We start from the raw sequence: 21801 nt of genomic DNA on the forward strand, positions 1-21801 counted from the left end.
ACTACCAGCATGGAAGCTGAATTTTAGAAAATGGCTACCAAGTCCATTTGCTTGAAGAAGCGCAGAGCACTGGTTGCACTACTGGAGAGGCATGCTAAAGCATTTGATTTCTCACAATATGCATAGGTATGAGATACAGAACACGCGCGCCCGTCACAAGATTGATGCTAGATCTGGTCATCCTCTCTGACTTAAGCCTTCTCACGTTGCCGCATCGGAGCGCAAGGTTATTGCAGAACATGTTAGTGGAATGCTAATCACCGGTGTCACTCAAGAATCGTCAAGTTCCTGGAATGCGCCTGTTATGTTGAAAAAAATGGATGAGTGCTGAAGGTTGTGTGTTGATTATCGATGGCTCAACTGCATAACCAAGTAGTACATGTATTCACTCGCTCGCTTTGATGACGTGATCGACTGCCCGCATTCAGCTTCCGATTTTTCTTGGGTAGACTTGCGATCCAGGTATTGAAAGATTCTTATGAATACGACTTCTAAAGAAAAGGCGGCTCTTGTGGCGCCAGACGATTTTTTGTATTTCAATGTTATGTTGTATGCATTGTGTAGTGGCGCCGAAACATTTGAACGCCGTCTAGATTATGTCTTGCGAAGCCATAAATGGTAAATTTGTTTATGTTACCTGGATGACTTGCTTATCTCCAAATGAACTTCTGGGGAACATGATCATCGCCTCAAACTTATTCTAACATATTTAGAGAAAGCTGTCTTGACACTTAGCTAAAAAAATGTGCAACAGTGATTTTAGGACACTGTGTGCACAAAGCTGCAGTTAGGCCGGGTCCCTCGAAAGTTGACGCCATCAGCAACTTCAAGCAGCCGTAGTGTCTCCGGGAGTTGCGAAACTTTCTGAACCTATGCTCCTGTTTTCGACGCTTTGTGCATAATTTTGCTAAAAAAGCCAAGTCACAGACTGAATTGCTGCACAAGGACGTCGCTTTGCACTGGACACCAAATTGTGAGCCAGCAGTTAAGCAACTTCCGGGCCACTCTTCTGGGCCTCACTTCAGGGCCTATACTATGCCATTTTGATTCCTATGCTTCCACGGAAATGCACACAAATGCCAGTGAAGTTGGTTTCAGCGCGGTGCTCATTCAACGCCATGGCAATGCTGAACAGAACGTTGCCTATGTAAGGCTGTCCCTGAGCCAGTCAGAGCGTAATTATACAATTATAGAACTGGTTGGCCGCCCTCGTTTTCGCCGTACACAAGTTTGAACCCAACATCTACGGTCGTCACTTTTCAGTCAACACAGATCATCACTCCCTTTGCTGATTGGTAGGCCTACGCGATCCCTGTGGTCGACTTGCATGAAGGGCCCAACGTTTACAAGAATTTCACTTCACTGTCTGCCACAAGACCGGTAACTGTCATGGCATGTAGATGCTGACTGCCTGTTAAGGTTTCCTCCACCAACAACGGAGTGTGAATCTGACAAATTTGATCGTTTTATCACTGCTGTAGACTCTCATTTCGCTGACCTCGCGACTTTTCGGGCAGCACAGTACGAGGACCGTTGCTTCACTTACCTGTTTGCCTCCGTGAATGAACCCGCCAAGACAAGCGCTTTTGTCGTTCGCGACGCAGTTCTTTGCACGAAGAATTATTCCAGCCCAGGTGCCCGTCTGCTTCTGGTAGTTCCACGCACTATACGTCCCCAAAATTTTGTTCGGCCATGACGACGCAACAAGTGGACACATAAGTTCCGCCAGAACGTTTCATCGCATTCATTGAAGGTTTTACTGGCGCCAGATGCGATGCGACTCGGAAAACACGTAGGAAGTTGCGAACAATGTCAAAGTCACAAGCGTCCCACTACTACGTCACGTGGTCTCCTTCATTCCGTACCACCTTCCAGCTCTCCCTTCGAGAACAAAACGACGACACAGAGACAAGGAGGACACGAAAGACACGAGCGCTTTTGTGTCCTTCTTGTCTCTGTGTCGTCGTTTTGTTCTCGCGCTATAACTATCGTCATGCCATACCAACTAGCCCAAGCTGCCAACATCCCTTCGAGATCGCGGGTGTCACCCTTCTAGGTCCCTTTCCGCGTTCAGCCACTCCAAATCTATGGGTTACCATATGCCTTGACCACGTGACGCACTGCGCAGAAACTGGCAATACCTACTGGAACACACTTTCACGTGTCGCAGTTCATGTTTTGCCATATCTACGTCATCGCCCTCCACTAGTCACCATTAGCGACCGAAAACGTCAGTTCTTCGCTGACGTCAGTGAAGAGATCGTACGCCTGTTTGCCAGCCAATTCCAACAGGCGGGTCTGTATCACCCACTTACGAGTGGCCTGATATATAGAGTGGACCAACAGGACGCTGATGAGCATGTTGCCAAGTTATGTTGATGCCAAGTACAAAAACTGGGATGAGGCATTGCCCTAATCACATGCGCATACAACACCGCGAAGCACGAAAAAAGATGCTCGCCCTTTTTATGCTCTACGCCCGCTCTCCTCGCAGTTATCTCGACACCATTTTGCCTTCTACGCTAGATGTGGACACGTCGGTTGCCGAGTCACTATACCGCGCTGAAAAGCCCGTCGCATCGCGCGCCTCTGAGCCATTGTATCTCAACAGCGCTCCAAGACCCGGTACTACGCCCACCATCACTTCGTTTTTTTCACAAAAGGTGACCTTGTGTGGTTGTGGACACCTGTCTGCAAACGTGGTTTCTACCAAAGATATTTGGTCTGCTACTCTAGACGATTTGTAATTCTTTATCGCCTCCGTGCCGTTACATACATCATCTCTGGCCTTACAAGCAATGGTCGGCACTCTGGCAAAACACAGCTGACACACGCCCACGCCTCAAGCCTTTTCACGATCGAATTTCTTACTGACCCGTCGACCGGACATCATCTGTGAAGGAGGCAATGAAGCAATCTCAATGGATGCGTGAAGAGGACGAGGTCAAAGCGGTACTAGCACGTGGCAGCTCGGTCTCCTATTTTTTTTGCTCGGAGATGTACCTCTCGCTATCATTCCATAGTGTAAATAAACGCGTTGCATTGTCACAATATTCTGTGTACGCACAATTATCAGTGTTCAGCAAGTTGAAGTTGCTGTCTTGAAATATAAAAACGCCCTTGCTTTAAGATAATAATGAGCGAAAAGTGATGTCTAGTTGAGTAATGAATTCTCCCAAGTTCGAAAAAGATGAACGGTAAATACCCCCAGAAAAAAACGTTCTTATTGTTTAAAAACAAACTATCTAAATCAGTCCGCATTGATTAGCTATGTGTGATGCCTAAAGAAAAGCTTAATGGCAGGTGTGACAGTGATTTGAGGCGATAAAGACTGCTGAGCCACCATCGCTGCCTGAACAACGGTGACAGTACTCAGCTTTGCACGATGACGGGCCGAACACATTGCCGTCATAAGTGCAAAGGCAAGTTTCAGATGTAGACACATAGGCAAGGGACGACGACGAAGTGTATTTCTGCCGAACGCTGTCTATTTCGCTTGGTGATTTTTGTGTGAATTAACGCTCTGTCCGACGATCCTCGCTCTCCTGCGGGCAGCGATGGATCCAGGCCCCACCGTACGCAATCCGGACTTAGCGTCACCTTCGACGTCAACCTCAAGGAAGCGCAACAGCCGGGTGGACGACAGCACCAGTGACAGCAATGAACTGTACACGGTGAGTAGTGAAGACAGCGACGATGATTTCATTCCTGCAGTGAAGCGTAAAGCTAAAAGAAGAATGGTCGGCGCGTCTTCGCCAGCTAGCGTCTCTACCGTGAAGGCGGCATGCAGTTCTGAACGCCATACCGTACTTTTTGTTCCTGTCGACTCTTCGATCAACCTGAAGAACATGAACAGGCAAGTGATATCAGCGCGTCTCGACGCTATCGTGCCTAACGAGATAAAGGATATTAGGCTCAACCCACGAAAGAATATCTTGGCCATACATGTTGAGCACCTGGCTGCGCTACATACCCTGCGAACTGTCATGGAGCTTGGAGGCATCTATCTCAGAACTTACATTCCGCAGGATAGGGACACGGCGACAGGCGTCATTTATGACGTTGATGTTTCCATACCAAACGCAGACCTTCCTCTTCTGATAAAGCCAGCTACTGGGGCAACGGACATATTGCAAGTATGCGGACTTCGCAAATCCCGTTGCATCAAGGTGATCTTCAGAGGTGATTGCATCCCATCACATGTAAAGGTTGGTCATTTTCGTCACGTTGTCAGACCATACATCCCAAGACCACTACAGTGCCACAACTGTCTAAAACTGGGTCATGTTAGTGCTGTGTGCAACAACAAGCAAGCATGCCCACGTTGTGCCGGACCCCACAAAGCCGAGGCTTGCCAAGCAACTCTCGTAAAATGCAACAACTGCAACGGGAACCATGAGACCTCGTCGAAAGGCTGCCCAGTACTGAAGAAAGGGAGGAGCATATTGAGACAAATGGTTAAAGACGGATCCTCACGAAAGGAAGCAGTAACGGTTGTTCAACGATGGCGTTCTTGGCGACGGCGGTGCTCGAAGAAAAGAAAAAGCAGTCCTGTGCCGAAGGTGCCTTCACTAACGCCGCCACCGCCACCACCACCGCCGACACGACCAAAGAGACCTCCCCCGCCCCCGCCACCAGGTGGGGTACGTCCAGAGGTGCCGGAAGACACTGTGGCGCTACAGAGAACATCCGGCTCTGACTGGCCCACTTTACCGCGGGTACACGTGTCTACGGAACCACAATATCGACAGTCAAAAACGAATATGCCCCCAGCTGGCAGTCTGTCCGCCCAAGAGGTACAAGTCTTTTCTGTATTGAGGTCGTTCATGAGTGTTATTCGCACTCTATTGGATAGTCTACAGATCCCTGCCGCTAAATGCGCGCTGCAAATCTTGGACACACTAGAACCAGCTCTTGCCGGACTTCAGTAACAAGATGGCGCACCATAGACCGCATCAGCCTTTCCGAGAAAAAGTTAAGCGTGCTTCCATAATTCAGTGGAACGCAAGAGGTCTTCAGCCAAGAATGCCTGAGTTCAGACAATTCAATTTCGAAAATAAGTTTCCCATCATCACCATTTGTGAACCGCATTTTTCAAAAATACCTCGTATGTCGGGCTATGAATCATTCGTTTCTTCATCGTGCATTGAGCGAAGTCAAGTTGCTGTGTACATCCGTAAAGAACTCACGTTCTCCGAAGAGTAGAGTCTCACAATGGAAATCACTACGTGTGTCTCTATGTTAAAAAGAAGAGGTTGTCGTTTACGCTGATAGGCTCATATATAACGCCGTCAGGTCGACTAGATCAACTAGACTAGATCAGATATTGAATGATATATTTGCAACGATTCCAGCACCTTGGATATTGATGGGTGACTTCAACACCCATCATCCATTGTGGGGAAGCATCAGGACAAATCGAAAAGGCATGGACCTAGTTGATCTCGCATCAGAGCACGGGCCTCTGGTGCTGAACGATGGCAGCCCTACTTATCTCCGAGGAGTAACTTACAGCAGTTGCCTGGACTTGACATTAGTGTCGCATAGCATTGTCACGAAAGTCCAATAGTTCACAGATACTGAAACACATGGCAGCGACCATATCCCCACGTACGCGACAGTAAAAGGTTTGGACGATTCTCCTTCCCCTGGACATTCAAGACTTATTGACTGGCAAGAGTTTCAGATATCAGTGGAGAGCAAGTGCATGCACGAACCATCGGAATCCATTGAAGAAGTAATTAGTTGTGCAACGAAGACTTCCACGAAGATATGTTCGAAAGAATCGAGACGCACGGCACTCGACCAAGAGTTGAAACAACTGCGAGCGGTCTGCCGACGTGCCGAAAGACGATACAGACGCTTGAAATCTATCTCTGACCTCAGAGAATCCAACGCATTCAGAAAAAAATCCAGCGTCGTATGCACATACTTCATGAACAACAATGGAAGAATTTTCGTGACTCGCTAGACCCTCGAAAGCCCTTGTCTCCCGTATGGAGGACTCTTCGAGGTATTCACTCGCATCCGCAACAGCGTCACCCCTTTGTCGCTCTGGCGCTACATCAACGTCGCTCACAGCTTGGTGTTTTTGGGGAATTTTGTGCAAAGATCGCCGGCGACATCTCTATACCGATCGATCTATTGCCACAGGATGTTCCAGTCGCACGAGATCAGCAAATGGAGATTGCATTCACCATGGAAGAACTTCATGCGGCATTGAACACATGCAGACGCTCATCGTCCCCAGGTCCGGATGGAAAGACCTATACTGTCCTACGTCACCTAGGCCCGAAAGCACAGCGCTGTCTCCTGGACATTTTCAATAGGTCTTGGCATGATGGAATGGTGCCTGATGAGTGGAAGTGTAGTCGCCTGGTGCCTTTGCTGAAGCCCGGAAAGTCTCCATTCGATTTGGCATCATACCGGCCTATATCACTAGCAAGCTGTGTTGGCAAGGTCATGGAAAGGATGCTGCTTACACGCATGGAATGGTACCTGGAACATTATAACATCTATCCTGATGCTATGGCTGGTTTTCGACGAGGTCGGTCCTCAGTTGATATCGTTATTGACTTAGTGACCTCTGTTCAGCATCAGAAAGCTCAGAAGCAGCTGTCGGTAGCTCTGTTTTTAGACGTGAAGGGTGCCTATGACAACGTGACCCACGAGGCTGTTCTCAATGCTCTTGAAGCAGCTGAACTTGGAGGTCGTGTCTTTTGATGGGTAAAAAGCTACCTCACAAAGAGATCCATGTTCGTTTTAACTGAAGATGGGTCTACATATAAGTATTTCACAAGTCGTGGGGTGCCACAAGGTGGTGTTTTGAGTCCAACAGTTTTCAACCTGGTTCTCGTGGGGCTCACCGAAATGCTGCCCCAGACGGCTTATATATCTCTCTACGCTGACGATATCTGCATTTGAGCGTCCGGCGTGACACGGCCTCAAGTGCGCGCAAGAATACAGAAAGCGGCAACAATGACATCGACATACCTTCGCCAGCAAGGTTTGACTATCGCCACAGAAAAATGCGCAGCGGTGGCGTTTACACGCAAACCGACGTCTTTCTACTCATTGTGCATCGATGGCAGATCAATCCCATATAAGAGCACTCATAGATTCTTAGGCATCATCGTAGATCGTGACCTAACCTGGAGCCCGCATGTCACATACCTGAAGAAAAAGCTCATTGGCATTGAGAATGTATTCCAGTTCGTTGCCGGAAAATCATGGGGCCCATCCGTGCACTCAATGTTGCAGCTGCACACAGCCCTCTTTCTTTGAATTCTCCGGTAGAGCCTTCCTGTCCTGTCCAACACGTGCTAGACAAACATCCGTGCACTGCAAAGCGTTCAAGCCCAAGCACTTCGGACATGCCTTGGCCTTCCAAGATGCTCAACGACAGTGTCAACTATTGTTATTGCACAAGAACAACCGGTCACAACGCACATCATTGTCGAGACGCTGAGAGCGCACATTCGGCATTTATCACGGCTACCGTCAGATCATTTAGCGTGTTTGACAGCTCGGAGGCCCCATTCTTCGTACTGCGGTATCGTGACAAAACATCAGGACACAATTCTGTCACAAAACGAGCGCTCAAAAAGGGCGCGCCGCCTAATTCTCGCGATAACTCGCGGGAGAGACGCCGCGAGGCCAACGATAAAAAAAAGAAAACAAACATCCAGACTCCCCGGGCGCGCGACTCTCTCCCCAGGAAGCGTGGGTTCGCCAACGAACCTCCTCACCCCACATCGGTGGCCGAGCAAGCACTCGAAATTTCTAGATGGAAAGGGGCGTGGTGATGCCGGGTTGAGTCATCCGTCGCGGATGGCCCTCGTATCGTCTCGACCTTTCCCCCAGCCTTCGCTGCGCATCGCGCCGACGAAATGATGAGAACTTTCTGGAATCTCGCGCGGAAGGTATTTAATCGAGCAGCCGAGACGAGAGATCAGGAGAAGACGGAAGTTAGCGCCAGAGCGCGTAGGGTATACCGCCGTGTAGTCGGCGAAGGTTTTGTCCGTAGAGACAAAGCAGGAGAAGAAGATGATTTCCACCTGAGGGGTGACGACTCGAGCTACAGGCAAGAGTGTGTGTTTACCGCTATCAAGCGAAGACGCGTGGCAACAGCTGCGTGTGTGAAGCCGACGTGTTTCCGGCGAAGAAGTTGAAGCTTGGAGAGTGGCCAATTGAAGACGCGAGGTTTCCTGGAAGAAAAACTTCGCGGGCAGCGGAACAACAACAACGCTGGACTTTGAGTGAGTGATTCTCGGAAGAATATCATCCAGACTTTTGTTCCAAGACCTTTGGACTGAATAGGTTTTCCATCTCTTTAATCTTTAAGTGTCTTGGTTGTTCAATGCATGCGACTGCATTATAGTGCGTATTGTTGTCTGTGTTTGTTGTTTCGATTGTGGCTGATTGTACTGTGTAGTACGTTGTTTGGTGGGTGACATATTGTATTCAACTATTGTGGAGTGTGCATACTTGTGTATTGTTTTTGATCTGCCATTATTGAGAATATAAATCTGTTGTGTTTATCAACTTTCGGCTCTGACTTGTTCTTTGGGCCACAGCCGGCGTCCGCTGGCGCGCCAAAAAGGACCACTTCTAAATTGTCCACGCTTTCGTCGTGCGGTTCGGGGGGCCAATACTTCGGCCCTTGGAATTAGCCCGGCGATCGTGTTTCTAATTAACGGGACTCGTGACAACTGCCGCCTGGCTTCAAACTTGCGATGCATCATGCAACTGCGCCATGGAGTCTTCGTCAACCTGACGTGCGCTTATCAGTTCCTGGAATCTTTAAGAAAGCACGCATGTCAACGCTAGCCCTGAAGCAATTGACTTTGTGTCTGTTGGACGAAAGGTACTTCGACCGCATACATGTTTACACCGATGGCTCCACTAATTCCAGGAGCAGTGGTTGTTCCATCTGAAAATGTGTTGCTTCAGTATAAGTTTTCTCACACCACGACGTCGACAGCAGCAGAGCTCGCAGCACTTCAAGGTGCAGTAAAGTACATTCTTCGCCAGCAACCTAACCAATGGGCCATCTTTTGCGACTCCAGGTCAGCCTTACAGTCACTACGATTTGTTATGCAGCACGGGTTACATGAACAATCAGTATATCAGATAAGGCACGACTACCACGAAGCGCTCGCGGAAGGTCACGATATTGTATTTCAGTGGTTGCCGAGTCATTGCGGAATCGTCGGCACTGACCGCGCGGATGAAGCTGCTCCATCGGCTCATGATCAAGACCAGCGCACGCCCATACCACTCTTGAGAACGGACGCTGCAAGGCTACTACAATCACTTGCTCGCCGTATATCTCTGCTTTAATGAAATACGCAGGGTTTCTTTAACACGCACCTGTATTTGATCGACCCAAACTTGCAACTTCGTTTGCCATCCGGGCTCCCATGATGCGCTGAAACTTTACTGTGTCGCATGAGGTAGGGCGTGGCATTTACAAATTCGTACTCTCGTCTCCTTGGAATGGCGAGCGCTTCGGCATGCAATATCTGCGCCTGCGAGGAAACGCTTGAGCACATTCTATGTCATTGCCCAGCATACAGACCGAACGACGTATTATGGAAGCCAAGCTCTGTCAGCTGGATTCACGGCCGATTACAGAAAAGAAGATCCTGGGACCTTGGCCGACGGCTTCCCATACGCGCAAAGCCACGAAAGCCCTCTTGTACTTTTTAAAGACCACCAAACTTCATGACCGCTTGTGAAAGAACTGTGCGAGGCCGTGCTGTGTAGTCTCGAGATGACTATTTATGCTTCTCTTTCTTACTCCTCTTCTTTTCTGTCTCTTTCCGTTCTATTATTCTCCTTTCCCCCACCCCAAGTGTAGGGTAGCCAACCGAGCCAAGCTTGGTTAACCTCCCTGCCTTTCCTCTTTATTTATCTCTCTCTCTCTCTTCAGAAATGTAAGCGATAAAAAAAAAGACGGCGCAAGTGACCTTATGAAGTTCTCTAAATTTTCACAGCGTCTACGTGCGTTGAAATGACCCCAGGTACGATTACTGCCAGCAAGCATATGCTCGGCCTCGTTAGGAAATGGCGGTGCTATCTTAATAAGATAATAGTGAAACAGTGTTCCAGAGAAAATTGGGAATGTAAATCAATGGCTACGAAGAGATGTTAAGGTCACTGACTTTGATATCGTGGTATGCCGAACCATCAACAGACATTCCCACCTTGATATGGCAATGGTCTGTCGAGAGAAGTTAATATTTTCGCGCCTTTTTTCACAGGTAGTTCAGCCCAAGAAATACGTTTTCCGCTTAAGGCTCGCTAATATTCAATCTCGGCGAAATTACTCGCATGTGAACATATGCAGACTTAGACTCACTGTTCTCAGGCGAACTGACGTAAACTCAAACTCACGAAATATTATTTACCCAGGCTAACTTAGGTGCAGGATAACGGATCAAACGGAATCTTATTGAGCTGACTCAGAAGTAATTTTGCCAACTGATGACGACCGTTGATGTTTTTTTTTGCGTCTGTGGGTGTTTAGCTAAAAGTCAGAGACAGGTGGTACAACTCTCCTTTTTTAACCCCTGTAGACCATATAGAAAAAAGGGGACGTGCCTCGTAGTATAAGTGGTTCTTCAATTTGTGAAATATGTGACAGAAGGAAGTGACAAAAGTGGTCAGGCTTTCTTCTCTGTGAATTTGTTATCACTTGGTAGAGAAGTTACATCGCTGTTGCTTTTTCGCTCTAAATGATGATCTCAAGCCAATACTACCAACGTTTCAACTAGTGTGCAATGTGAACCACAACACACAGCGATGGTAAAAAGGTTGCTTCAAACGTACATGCTCGTTAGGCTAAAGAGACGTACGAATAATTCGCAAGAAGCTAGCATTGACTTACTTTCTTGACACCCATTTTGACGGAGTGAAAATTCACTGTAACGTGTTGCCTTTTTTTTCAGAGCCACCCGATCCTCCAATTGGAGTTCAAGTGACCAATTGCACTAGTCGCTCTGCGACAGTGCAGTGGCAGACTCCGTACAATGGCAACAGCCCCATCACTCGCTACATGCTCAACTACAAGCTCCTCAATGGTGAGGAATGAATTACCAAGAGCTGTGGAGCTAGTTCCATGTCGCTAAGTTGACTTTAACTGGTTGGCCACAGTTTATATAAAATGTAAGAACACCACTCCCACCCCAAGATTAATGTGTCAGTTGAAGAACAGCATCATGCCAAAATAATCTTCAATACTCCAATACACGTGCCTCATGAATACTTCGAGATCCTTACACGTAAATTACTAGAACTTGTGCGAGTATATTTCTCCCAGCTTACTTACAAATGACAGAGATTGCGTTTAGGCTGAGGAAAATTCACTTTATTGCAAGCGCAGGAAATTTATGTCTCTCTCGCACTGGTCCCTAACTAGAGAGCAGAAGATTTAGGGCGCTTCTTTCTGCAATCTATTTTCTCGTCAAGACCCCTGGAATGGACCCGTCTCCGTCCTAGTCATCCTTGGTTCTGATACACAAAGCACTGTTCGGGAGCTTCAACCTGTCACCAAGTACGCCATTCGTGTCTCTGCCGAAAATGCACTTGGACCAGGAGAGCACAGCAACCAGGTGGTGGTCACCACCCTTGAAGAAGGCAAGTGCTTCCAGATTACCTTCTTTGTCAGTATGAGCAGTGTTCCGTTTTCGGCCATAATTCACTAATGACTAAAGTTAGCTTCCACTTCCCACCTTGGCCAGTGCTATCAAAAGAATATTTCACTTAGCGTAACTACGCTGGAATTCAAATTCTGCACATTTCAGTTATTCGAGAGGTACATTTTTCCTGACTTGCATGTCGATGACTTTGCCGTGTATGACGCAGCCGATCGACTTCGTTGTCTCGCTTGGATGTCTTTCGTGATCAACTGATTTCTTTTTTAGTCATGTGATTTGTATATAAAATGAAATATTGGTAGAAGTGAGAGGTCATCACATGCCCAACAGTGACTACTAGTAGTTACTGTTGGGCATATGATGATTACAGATGGCAGCTGGCGTTTGTAATCTGCATTGTAAGGGTGCAAGTGGTTTTAAACATACAGCACGTGCGGGTTAGATAGCGCGTGCGCAAAGAAGAAACAAAGCTAGCTGGATACACGAGATGAAGAAGCTTGCGGGCATAACGTGGCCATGGTGAGCACACCACTGATTTGATTTGCTCAATATAGGATAGGCCTTGGCCTTACAGTCAGCGCTGCCAGGCTTGTGGTTATGATTACGGGCTTAGGTAGTGTAGACGAGAAGGAAACCCCACTTTTCACTCAATTGTTGGAGGAGTTAATGACAGATTATTTGATTCATTTATCCAGGTGTTGTAAAAGTGTAGTTCATTGAATATGCCTAATGAAATTGTTATTATGAATTACTTAGATAATTCGTGGCTCTGTAGATATGTCATGGGCAAGTAAGAAAGGCTGATGCATTTGTTATTTCTACCAGTATGCAATAGTTGCGCCTATACATTGAAAAATAAATTGGTCTCGAATTCGGGAATTTTTTTTGTTCGGGTTTTTGTGCCATTACTGGGCTGGACAGTGAATAGGAGAGCCGCTGGTTACTAGGATTTTGCTTTTATGAGCGATTTTGGCTCAAAAAATATTTTTCAAATTATGGTTGCCTTTAGTACTGATGTACAGCTATTTACGCAATCATGGTACTTATCATTACACAGCGTTTTTCTTAGCTCAACTAGATTCTACCAAAGGGGATCCATTCCATGAAGATTATATGCACCACCCTATTCATGCTCGTGCAGAACTACAGCTAAACCGTAGAATTTGACACAAAGTTTTGAGTCAGAAATAACATTTTGAAGCACTCCCTTTAATATGCCCGTATTATTACTGCTTTTAGTGATATGAACGGAGAATACCAAAAAAACTGGGCCCTCTCAAAATGAAAAAAGTGCCTGGCTTACATTGTTGATCACTATACGCTTAATCTGAGCAGAATCATTTAGTAGTTTTGCATAAGATGAAATTCGGCCGTGTCTTAGTGTTGCAAACTGATTCTCTCATAAGATCAGTATCACACTATCTGCTACATGTTCTTTCTTTTTCATTCGCAGCTCCATCAGGTGCGCCATTATCACTCACAGTGCACACAACGGGTTCTCAATCTCTCAAAGTTTCCTGGAAGGTAAGTGATCAACAACGACATCGTTTACTTGGAGACGCAGTTTTAATGCATTTCGATAACGAGTACACGTGAATAGCACCGCATTAGTTCACTGCTGCAACCCTAATTTGTCGCATTAGCAATTTGAGATTATTGTGACTACTGATTGAAATGAAACTGCCAACAGTGTCGCAGAATAATCTGCACCGTAAACATGAATTAGCTGTATTTTTGCAATTATAATGAGAACCAGCATATTGTGACGATGAAACGCGTTTATTTACAAGATGAGTAATGCAGAGGTGTAGCTCAGCGAAGGATCCACAGCGTCGCTCGCGAGCCAGTCGAGTCTCTTCCTCCTCTTCGTCGAATCTTCGCTAGCGCGTTTCACTTCCCGGTTCGCAGACGATGACCTCTAGGCGAGTCACTCAGATGGTTGATGGTGGCACGGTTTAAGGCGCGCAACGTGTGTCAGTTGTGTTTTGCTAGAGCGGCGACCATTGCTTGTGACGCTCGAGATTACGTACGTGACGTCGCTGAGGCGGTCAAGAATGACGAATGGAAGGAAAAGTGAGCCAAGAACTTCTGGCACAAACCACGTTTGCGGACTGGTGTCCATAACCACACAAGATCGCCCTTACTATAAGATACGAAGCGATGGCAAGCGTCGTAACGTTTCTTAGAACGCTGCTAGGATGCCAAGGTTCAGAGGCGTGCGATGCGACGGGCTTCTTCTGCGCGGCAGAGCATCTCGGCTGTCGAGGTTTCCACGTCTAGTGTAAAGGTAGTATAGCGTCGAGACAAAATCGTGGGGAGCGAGCGTACAGCAGGTAAAATGGAGAGTAACCTGTAGTCTCATGCTTCGCGGTATTGTACGCGTACGTGATGTAAGGTAGCACTTCGTCCCAGTTTATGCGCTTAGAATCGACATAAATAGACAGCATGTTCGTGAGAGTTCGGTTAGTGCGCTCTACGAGACCATTGGTCTGCGGGTGATATGGTGTGGCATGGCGGAAATGGCAGGCAGACAGACGCAGGACCTCTTCAACGACGTCGGCAACGAACTGACGTCCGTGGTCGCTAATGACAACGCGTGGAGGACCATGGCGGAGAATTATACAGCGAAGCATAAACTGCGACACGTGCATGGCCGTTGCAGCAGGTATTGCAGCAGTTTCTGCGTAGCTCGTTAGGTGGTCAACACAGACGACGACCTATCAATTGTTACTGCTCGATCGTGGAAATGGACCGAGCAGGTCGACACCAACAGTCTCGAAGGGAGAGTTAGGAGGTGGAACAGGATGGAGAAGTCCTGGCGGCGTAGCCGTGGGACGTTTGTGTCGTTGGCATTGTTCGCATCCAGCAACGTATTTTTCCGTGTCGTGTCGCATCTTGGGCCAATAGAACCTTTGCTGAATTCGTTGAAGTGTTCTGGCGAAGCCCATGTGGCCGCAGGTTGCGTCGTCGTGTAAGGACCGAAAGACGTGAGCCCGTAAAGTGCGTGGAACAACTAGAAGCAGACGGGCGCCTTGTCCGGAATAATTCTTCTTGTAAAGGACGCCGTCATGAACAACAAAAGAGCTTGGGTTTGCGTGTTCATTTGCGGAGGCGAACAGAGAATCTAAGGAGCGGTCCGCTTGTTGAGCTGTCCGGAAAGTCGCGAGATCAGGGAACTCAGAGGCAATAGCGCCGATATACTGGTCGAAGTTGTCAGCGTCGCACTCCGTCGTCGGTAGAGGAAGGCGCGATAGGCAGTCGGCGTCTGCGTGCCGGTTACCGCTCTTGTAACGTACTGTGAAGTCGAACTCCTGTAAGCGCAAAGCCCATCGCGCCAGTCGTCCAGATGGGTCTCGGAGGCCTACCAACCAGCATAGAGAATGATGGTCGGTGATTACCGAGAAGCAATGGCTGTAGATGTATGAGCGAAACTTGTGCACGGCGAAAACGGCTGCGAGGCACTCCTGTTCTGTGACTGTGTAATTTCGTTCTGCCTTGCTCAACGAACGACTCGCGTAAGCGACCACGTGTTCAGCATTGTTATGGCGCTGAACGAGCACTGCACCAAGGCCGATTCCACTGGCATCTGTGTGAATTTCCGTTTCAGCAGAAGAATCGAAATGGCGAAGTACCGGTCCTGAAGTCAGTATGAACCGAAGCTGCTTAAAGGCTGCTTCGCAATCCGGTGTCCAGTGGAAAGAGACATTCTTTTGCAGCAAGACAGTCAGTGGTTGTGCTTTATCAGCGAAATTCGGAACAAATCGACGAAAGTAAGAACACAGGCCCAGGAAGCTACGCAACTCCCTGGGGGACTGCGGCTGCTTGAAGTTGCTGACAGCGGCGACTTTCTGCGGGTCCGGTCTGACGCCATTTTTATCCACCAGGTGTCCGAGAACCAAGACTTCACGTTCTCCAAAGCGACATTTTTTTTTAGTTCATTGTAAGCGCAGCTTCCTCGAAACAGGTTAGAACGAGGTCAAGGCAATGATTATGTTCTTCAAATGTTCGGCCAAAAATCACCACATCGTCCAGGTAACACAGGCAAATTTCCCATTTGAGGCCCCGTAAAACGGTGTCTATATATCTTTCAAATGTGGCGGGGGCATTACACAAGCCGAATGGCATAACATTAAACTCAAACAGACCGTCGGGTGTAACAATATAATCAGAACTAACTTTTACCAGCATACTGTTAGTACTCACAATTATCTTTTTTGCATTTTTAATGCGATGCTATTCCGTAGCTTCCACTAGTAGTGAAACTAATTGTCTAACACAGAAAACCAGCCCCTACTTGCTTGTTGTGTTTGTCATAATGCACGGCTTTAGTTACTGGTGCGAATCGCGCTATCATAACGCAGGGCTGCAGGTGACCTTAAAATTAAAAAAAAAACAATGTTCTGGGGAAGTTGGAAGGGATGAGACATCCTTAAACCCCAAATGTCCCATGAGCGCATGTTAGGATGAGTTCACAAGTGAATAAAAAGAAACATCGCTTCGCGAAGACTGATTTGTTTGTCGAAAGCATGCCTAAAGCGTCATTCCCTGTTTGATTATTGGTCATGTATTACTAGGTTTTACCTTATTGTCACGTCGGCCAGGCAATACTTGCTAGATATAGGGGTAGCAAGTATAGCGGATATTTTTGAAGGACCTTGAGATTCAGCTGGCTGCAGCATGAGTGGTATAAGCGTGGATACCTCCGTGTTCAGTGATGGACAAAATATACCATGTAACGCAGCAACCTACACCGACATGGCTATTCGTTTTGCTTTTACGGTTCTTTTTTTGTTTTATAAGGAACCGTGGAAGTGAACGGGGTCATGTGCTTTCACCGGAGCCCGTCACCTAACCCTGTCTGATAACAGCGCGCCCCAGTGCACTTCAAATTAACGAATCCGGTGTTCCACCTCATCCGCCACTGCGATCGAAGCGACCGAGCTCAATTATTATTCGTGAGCCGCACGGCGTCAGGACCAGATAGCCACGCTCGAAAGGGCAACTTATCGGCTTCCCACAACAACGCGCGCCTTCTACATGAAGCGTGAAGCTGTAACGCGTGGGTCGATATTAATGTCGCTGTAGCGAACACTATCTCCCTCCTCTCGCTTTGGTACAAACATCAGGTATGGTGCGGAACAAGCGTGGGCTAACGGCTGCGACAGGATGGTACACACTAGATGCCCGCTTATCACTGTCATTCTTTCCAATTTCCTTCTTAATATTAGTATTCGTTTATTTTTGTTTTCACTTGTCTACTACTCGACGCATAAAAATGACATTTGAGAAGCCTTTTAATTTTATATAATGACATTAACGTGATATGTGGCTTTCTGTAACTTCGTATTTTTGCACACACGCAATACTGGTTTTCTTAAAGAGAATGATTAAATTTATGAAAACAGTCACCGGTTCATAATTGCTGAGTGCTCAGCAAGTGCTTTGACCTTAGCCGGGTGGCAGAATCGTGTGACAGACAGACGGACGGACGGATGGACGGACGGACAGACAGACAGACAGACAGACAGACAGGCAGGCAGGCAGACAGACAGACAGACGCACAGACGAATGAATGGTCGGACAGACCATTATTTCTCCGTTCAAGTATCCCAAGAAGGAATAGCATCATTAACGCAGTGTACCAGTCTTAGAATTGCTAACACCTGTGCAGTCTTATACAGCAAAGTGACATATTTTTTTAATAGACTACGTTACGTATAACTGAGCTCGTTGGATGCTTCTACTCATTGTGAAGCAAGCCTTTAGCATTGCGGGGAAGTGGTTGTGGCCGTGCAATCGTCATGCGTGTCCCGTATTTGTTTACCTACTCAGTGCTTCGATCATATGCTTCGACCGACTTCCTGATACCTGAGCTTGCGGTTAAGTAAGTCACGCTAGCGACACGAAGAGTAGCTTTCCTTGGTGTTTGGACACCCGCCAATGACCTAACTCGAGATAGCGTATTATGTGGCGACGTGGACTTAGCTAGGACGGTAAGCTAAGTCCAACCCTCGGCGCTGGGTGATGAAACTGAGCGGGAAAGTTAAACCACGTGAAGCAACCACGAATGGGTTCTTCTATTCTTAGCTAGTAGCTTTCTTATTAAAGCACTCATTCGCAAAATATTGCGACACCACATTCACATTGTACAAGTGGTCATTTGTCGCGAGATCACGAAATTTCGACCTCTTGATTGCCTACTCACCCTTCAAAGGAGAATCCAGCCACCTGCGGCCCGCATGCTAGTATATTCGGCCCCCTGGCAAAGGCGTCGTACGCCTTGTTCCCTTCCTCTTGACACTTCCTGTATGAATGCTGATACTGCAGTTTCACCTGGAAAAAGATTTTCGTATGTAATATATGCTTGATTTGAAGTTACTGAGTAGTGTGCAGGAAATAAACGCGATTCACATTGTAATTTTAAAAATCAATCCACATTTTTACGTTTCGCTAGCAAAGACCCCTCGTAAGATTTTGTGGAGCACGCCACTGCTTCTGCTAAGAAACATTTGGCGCTCCGCCTCAAAAAGACGCTGACCACAGCTTTCAAGAGACACTAAAGAGCAAAAACATTTTTTTTGGGTTGGTAAATTACTCTTTCACAATAAACTAAACACCCAGCCTGCGGTGAGAAGACTCGTAGTAAGTGAGAAAAGAGGAAAACAAAATGTGAGTGGCAACAAGACTTAAATATTTCCGCATCATTCATCGTGGCGTCACACATTTTGACGGCTCCTACAAGGGCCCAAGTAGTTACTAATCTGTAAAAATACAGTGCCTTTTCCTCTAAGAAGGACAGACACTCAGAATACTAAGACGCAGAATATTTTTTAGACTGAATGGCGCCGAAAGACGATCACTACACTTTGAATACCGTTACCTTAATCATGAATATTTGGCGCAAAACTTAAGAATAAAACTTTCAATTTAATTTTCTTCTTTCTGAATAAGCTTATTGTAATGAAATTATTACCATTGAAGTTCTCGCTCTACAAGACACCAATTTAAGCTCATTGATTCTTTCTCTTTCACGTCCTTCTCATGAGAACGCCAGCCGGAGGGCTTGTTGTCAGGTTATTGTGATTCGAAGAAATGTAAAAACTTTGGCAAGCACTCACCACTCTGATCGCATTTCTTATGAAATGCGATCAGTGTGGTGATCGTGTGGAGATCAGTGTGGTGATCAGTGAGGCTACGTATTTCTTATGAAATACGTAGCCTAACTGATAATAAAAAATGATACAGTAAATGATACTACATTCTACGAGTACTCTGGCGTCATTTTTCTGGAAAAAAAACAGCGCGATAAAAACGAATACAAACAACCGAGCACCAACGCGCTGCGCTGGCCGTCATTGTTCCTCATTTAGATATAGGTAACATTTTCATCCACAAAATGTATAGAAATAAGTAGAACGTTAAGCACAACAATATCGATCTACAGAGTTGAGCAATTACGACGTGGCTGCTTTGTGATTGAAAAAGAAGGCAGATACCACGTACAGAGAGAATCGATGATATGCGAAACATGAATGAGGAAGGTTGATATGTCACATTAAAATCAGCACAACGTTGCGAGTCGGTTGTAAATTGTGCCATACATAACTTCCTAGTCGTGGTTATCACGTTTGCGCCTGGAATTTCTGTTCCCCGCTCGTGCACGTTACGTAAAGCCAGATTTTTTATATCTGAAGCTACCGAAACGGCCGCCAGCACGCTATGAACGTAGCATGTGGTCACGTTTTGCATAACATGCAGGTAATGATTATCATGATTTGACGTGTCATTTACCTTCATCGTGTGTTTGTGGCACATGATGCCAAATTTGGTACATGTGGAGCTATTGAAACGGCCGTAGCAAGTAGTCATGTTTTATATGACACGCATATCATGAATATCTTGTTTGGAAGTGTCATTCACCTTCGTCTACTCTGGTGGCATGATATTCAATTTTCTATATGAGGAGCTAGCGAAACGGCCGCAAATGCGCTATAAGCGTAGCATGTAGTCATGTTTTAGCAACACGCATGTCACAATTAACACGTTGGGACGTGTTGTTTACCTTATTCATCAATTCACGTCGCTTGATAGCAAGTTTGGCCCATTAAACTGCCGCAATCACCCCAGCAGGGAGGTACGCTATCATGTTCTTATATGACACGCATGTCCTGATTATCATGTTTGCTCCGTCTACCTTCATCATTCATTCACGTCACGTAACACCGAAATTGGTATATGTGAAGCTAGCTAACCGACTGCAAGCGCATTTTGGGCATAGCATGTGCTGAAGTTCATACATGCCACGCATGTTATGGTTATCATGTCTCACCAGTCATATTCGTCATTCATACGCGTGCCATATCACCAAATTTGGTATATGCGCATCTGACAAAACAACTGCGAGAGCACCTTAAGTGCGGCGTGTAGTAATGAGTTGCATAATATCCATGTCATCACTTACACGTTAAGGTCTGTCACATATGTTCGCTATGCCCTCCTGTCACACCATACCAATTTTGCTTGATGTAATGTGAACGAAACCGCCGCAAGAGCAGCAAGACCATGAATTTTCAATCAAGACATTAACGACATATATATCATGAATTTCAACTTATCACTAGTCACTTGTTTCTGTCATACAATGTATGCCATACCAATTTTAGTATAGAGACACTTATCAAAATAGACAAGAAAGCTAAATGTCGTAGGCGGCTATATAAATAGATAGATATTATCAAAATTACCGAAGTTCACTAAGAAATCATTCGCATTCTGAATTCAGTTGCCTGCGTTAAAGCAAAACCCCATAAACGTGAGAATGCTCGCTACAGTGACGAGCGATGCTATAAGCGACGAAAGAGGGCGTTCGCGTGACGTGTCACGTGGTAGTTTTCGCGTGATCAGTTGGTTCTCCAGATTATCCGTCGCCCATCGCCCGGAAGCACTGTGCTAAAATCGTGGGAGCAGGATGTACACAACAGACGTACTGCCGGTTTTCTCGATGTGCAGCGAATTCACCACCTGCTCTTATTCTCCTCTCCACCTGAGTCAAGTGTGCACAACGAACAAATAACGTATTGTTTATGCACGTTCATATAAAAGAAGTGCTGCAAGGATTTGATAAACCCCTTCCTTTCCATTATACATATACAACAACACATTTAACTTTTACTCTGCATGTTGCCAACTACATGGAATTTTCGGTACGAGCAGACGGCCTAACGCCAGCAACAGTGGAGTTCGCTCGCCGAAGCCATCGTATGAAGGAAGCGTGCCAGCTCAAGCGACTGGTCCCGCGAAGGCAATCTACGCCACGTTACTCATCGCTGTCACGAGTATGTTGGTGGTTATGGGGTTTGGCTTTTAACTGCGAATGTTCCATTCATCCGTTTCTATACCTGTTTGTATTCGTTACGTCCGCAAGACTTCGTGACCATTTGTACCTACAGCCTTCAGTTGATCGGACTAATTGAGAGTGCTCCTATTTATTTCGACGTAGGCACCGAAGAAGGAGCAGCAGCACGGCACCATCTTGGGATATCGCGTCGGGTATCGCGTCGCCCACACCGACGACAGCTTCCAGTTCAAGCAGGTCGAGGTGCGCCGTGTTTCCAGTCACAGTGGCGTTTCTCCTGTACGAAACGAGGAAGGAGATGGCCGAGAAGCAGAGCAAGAATACGTGGAGACAACGTACTTGACGAGTCTACATCGTCTCACGAAGTATGGTGTTGTGGTCCAAGCGTACAATGCTGCTGGTACTGGGCCTGCTTCCGACGAAGTTATAGCCACTACCCTGGAGTCTGGTGAGTTGTCACTCCTGCACTTGTATAGGCTTGGTTGTAGGGCAGTTGTGAACTGCCGAACCCAAACAGCTTGTGAGGTACGAAATGGACTCCAAATGAGATCATGTGCAGTAAAATGACAAAGAAAATTAGCTTATTGGGATGATTAAAAATGGCACTGCGGAAGGTCCTACGATTACCTTGAGAAAATTGGCAGGTCTGTAGTATAAACTACGCTCTCTTTGCACTATATAATGGTGTCTGTAGATTTTTACGAAACGACGCAGCAGTAGTCTTGTATAGGCTGGCAATTATTCTGTTAGGTAATTGTGTTGTGCATCATAAAAGGTCAAACAGTT

At 46.6% G+C, this 21801-nt stretch overlaps 1 protein-coding gene across 1 annotated transcript in view; it reads left to right on the forward strand.

The window, feature by feature from the left end:
- The window catches only part of LOC142790829 (cell adhesion molecule Dscam1-like), a 148691-nt gene that overhangs the window by 115923 nt on the left and 10967 nt on the right, over positions 1-21801 (forward strand). Inside the window, exons 14-17 of the mRNA XM_075885357.1 lie at positions 10953-11084; positions 11473-11640; positions 13114-13184; positions 21160-21463. Coding sequence (XP_075741472.1) covers positions 10953-11084; positions 11473-11640; positions 13114-13184; positions 21160-21463 — 675 coding nt within the window. The remainder of the gene's footprint in view (positions 1-10952; positions 11085-11472; positions 11641-13113; positions 13185-21159; positions 21464-21801) is intronic.

This window comes from Rhipicephalus microplus, chromosome 2 (assembly GCF_043290135.1).
Source record: "Rhipicephalus microplus isolate Deutch F79 chromosome 2, USDA_Rmic, whole genome shotgun sequence".
Taxonomy (NCBI): Eukaryota; Metazoa; Arthropoda; class Arachnida; order Ixodida; family Ixodidae; genus Rhipicephalus; species Rhipicephalus microplus.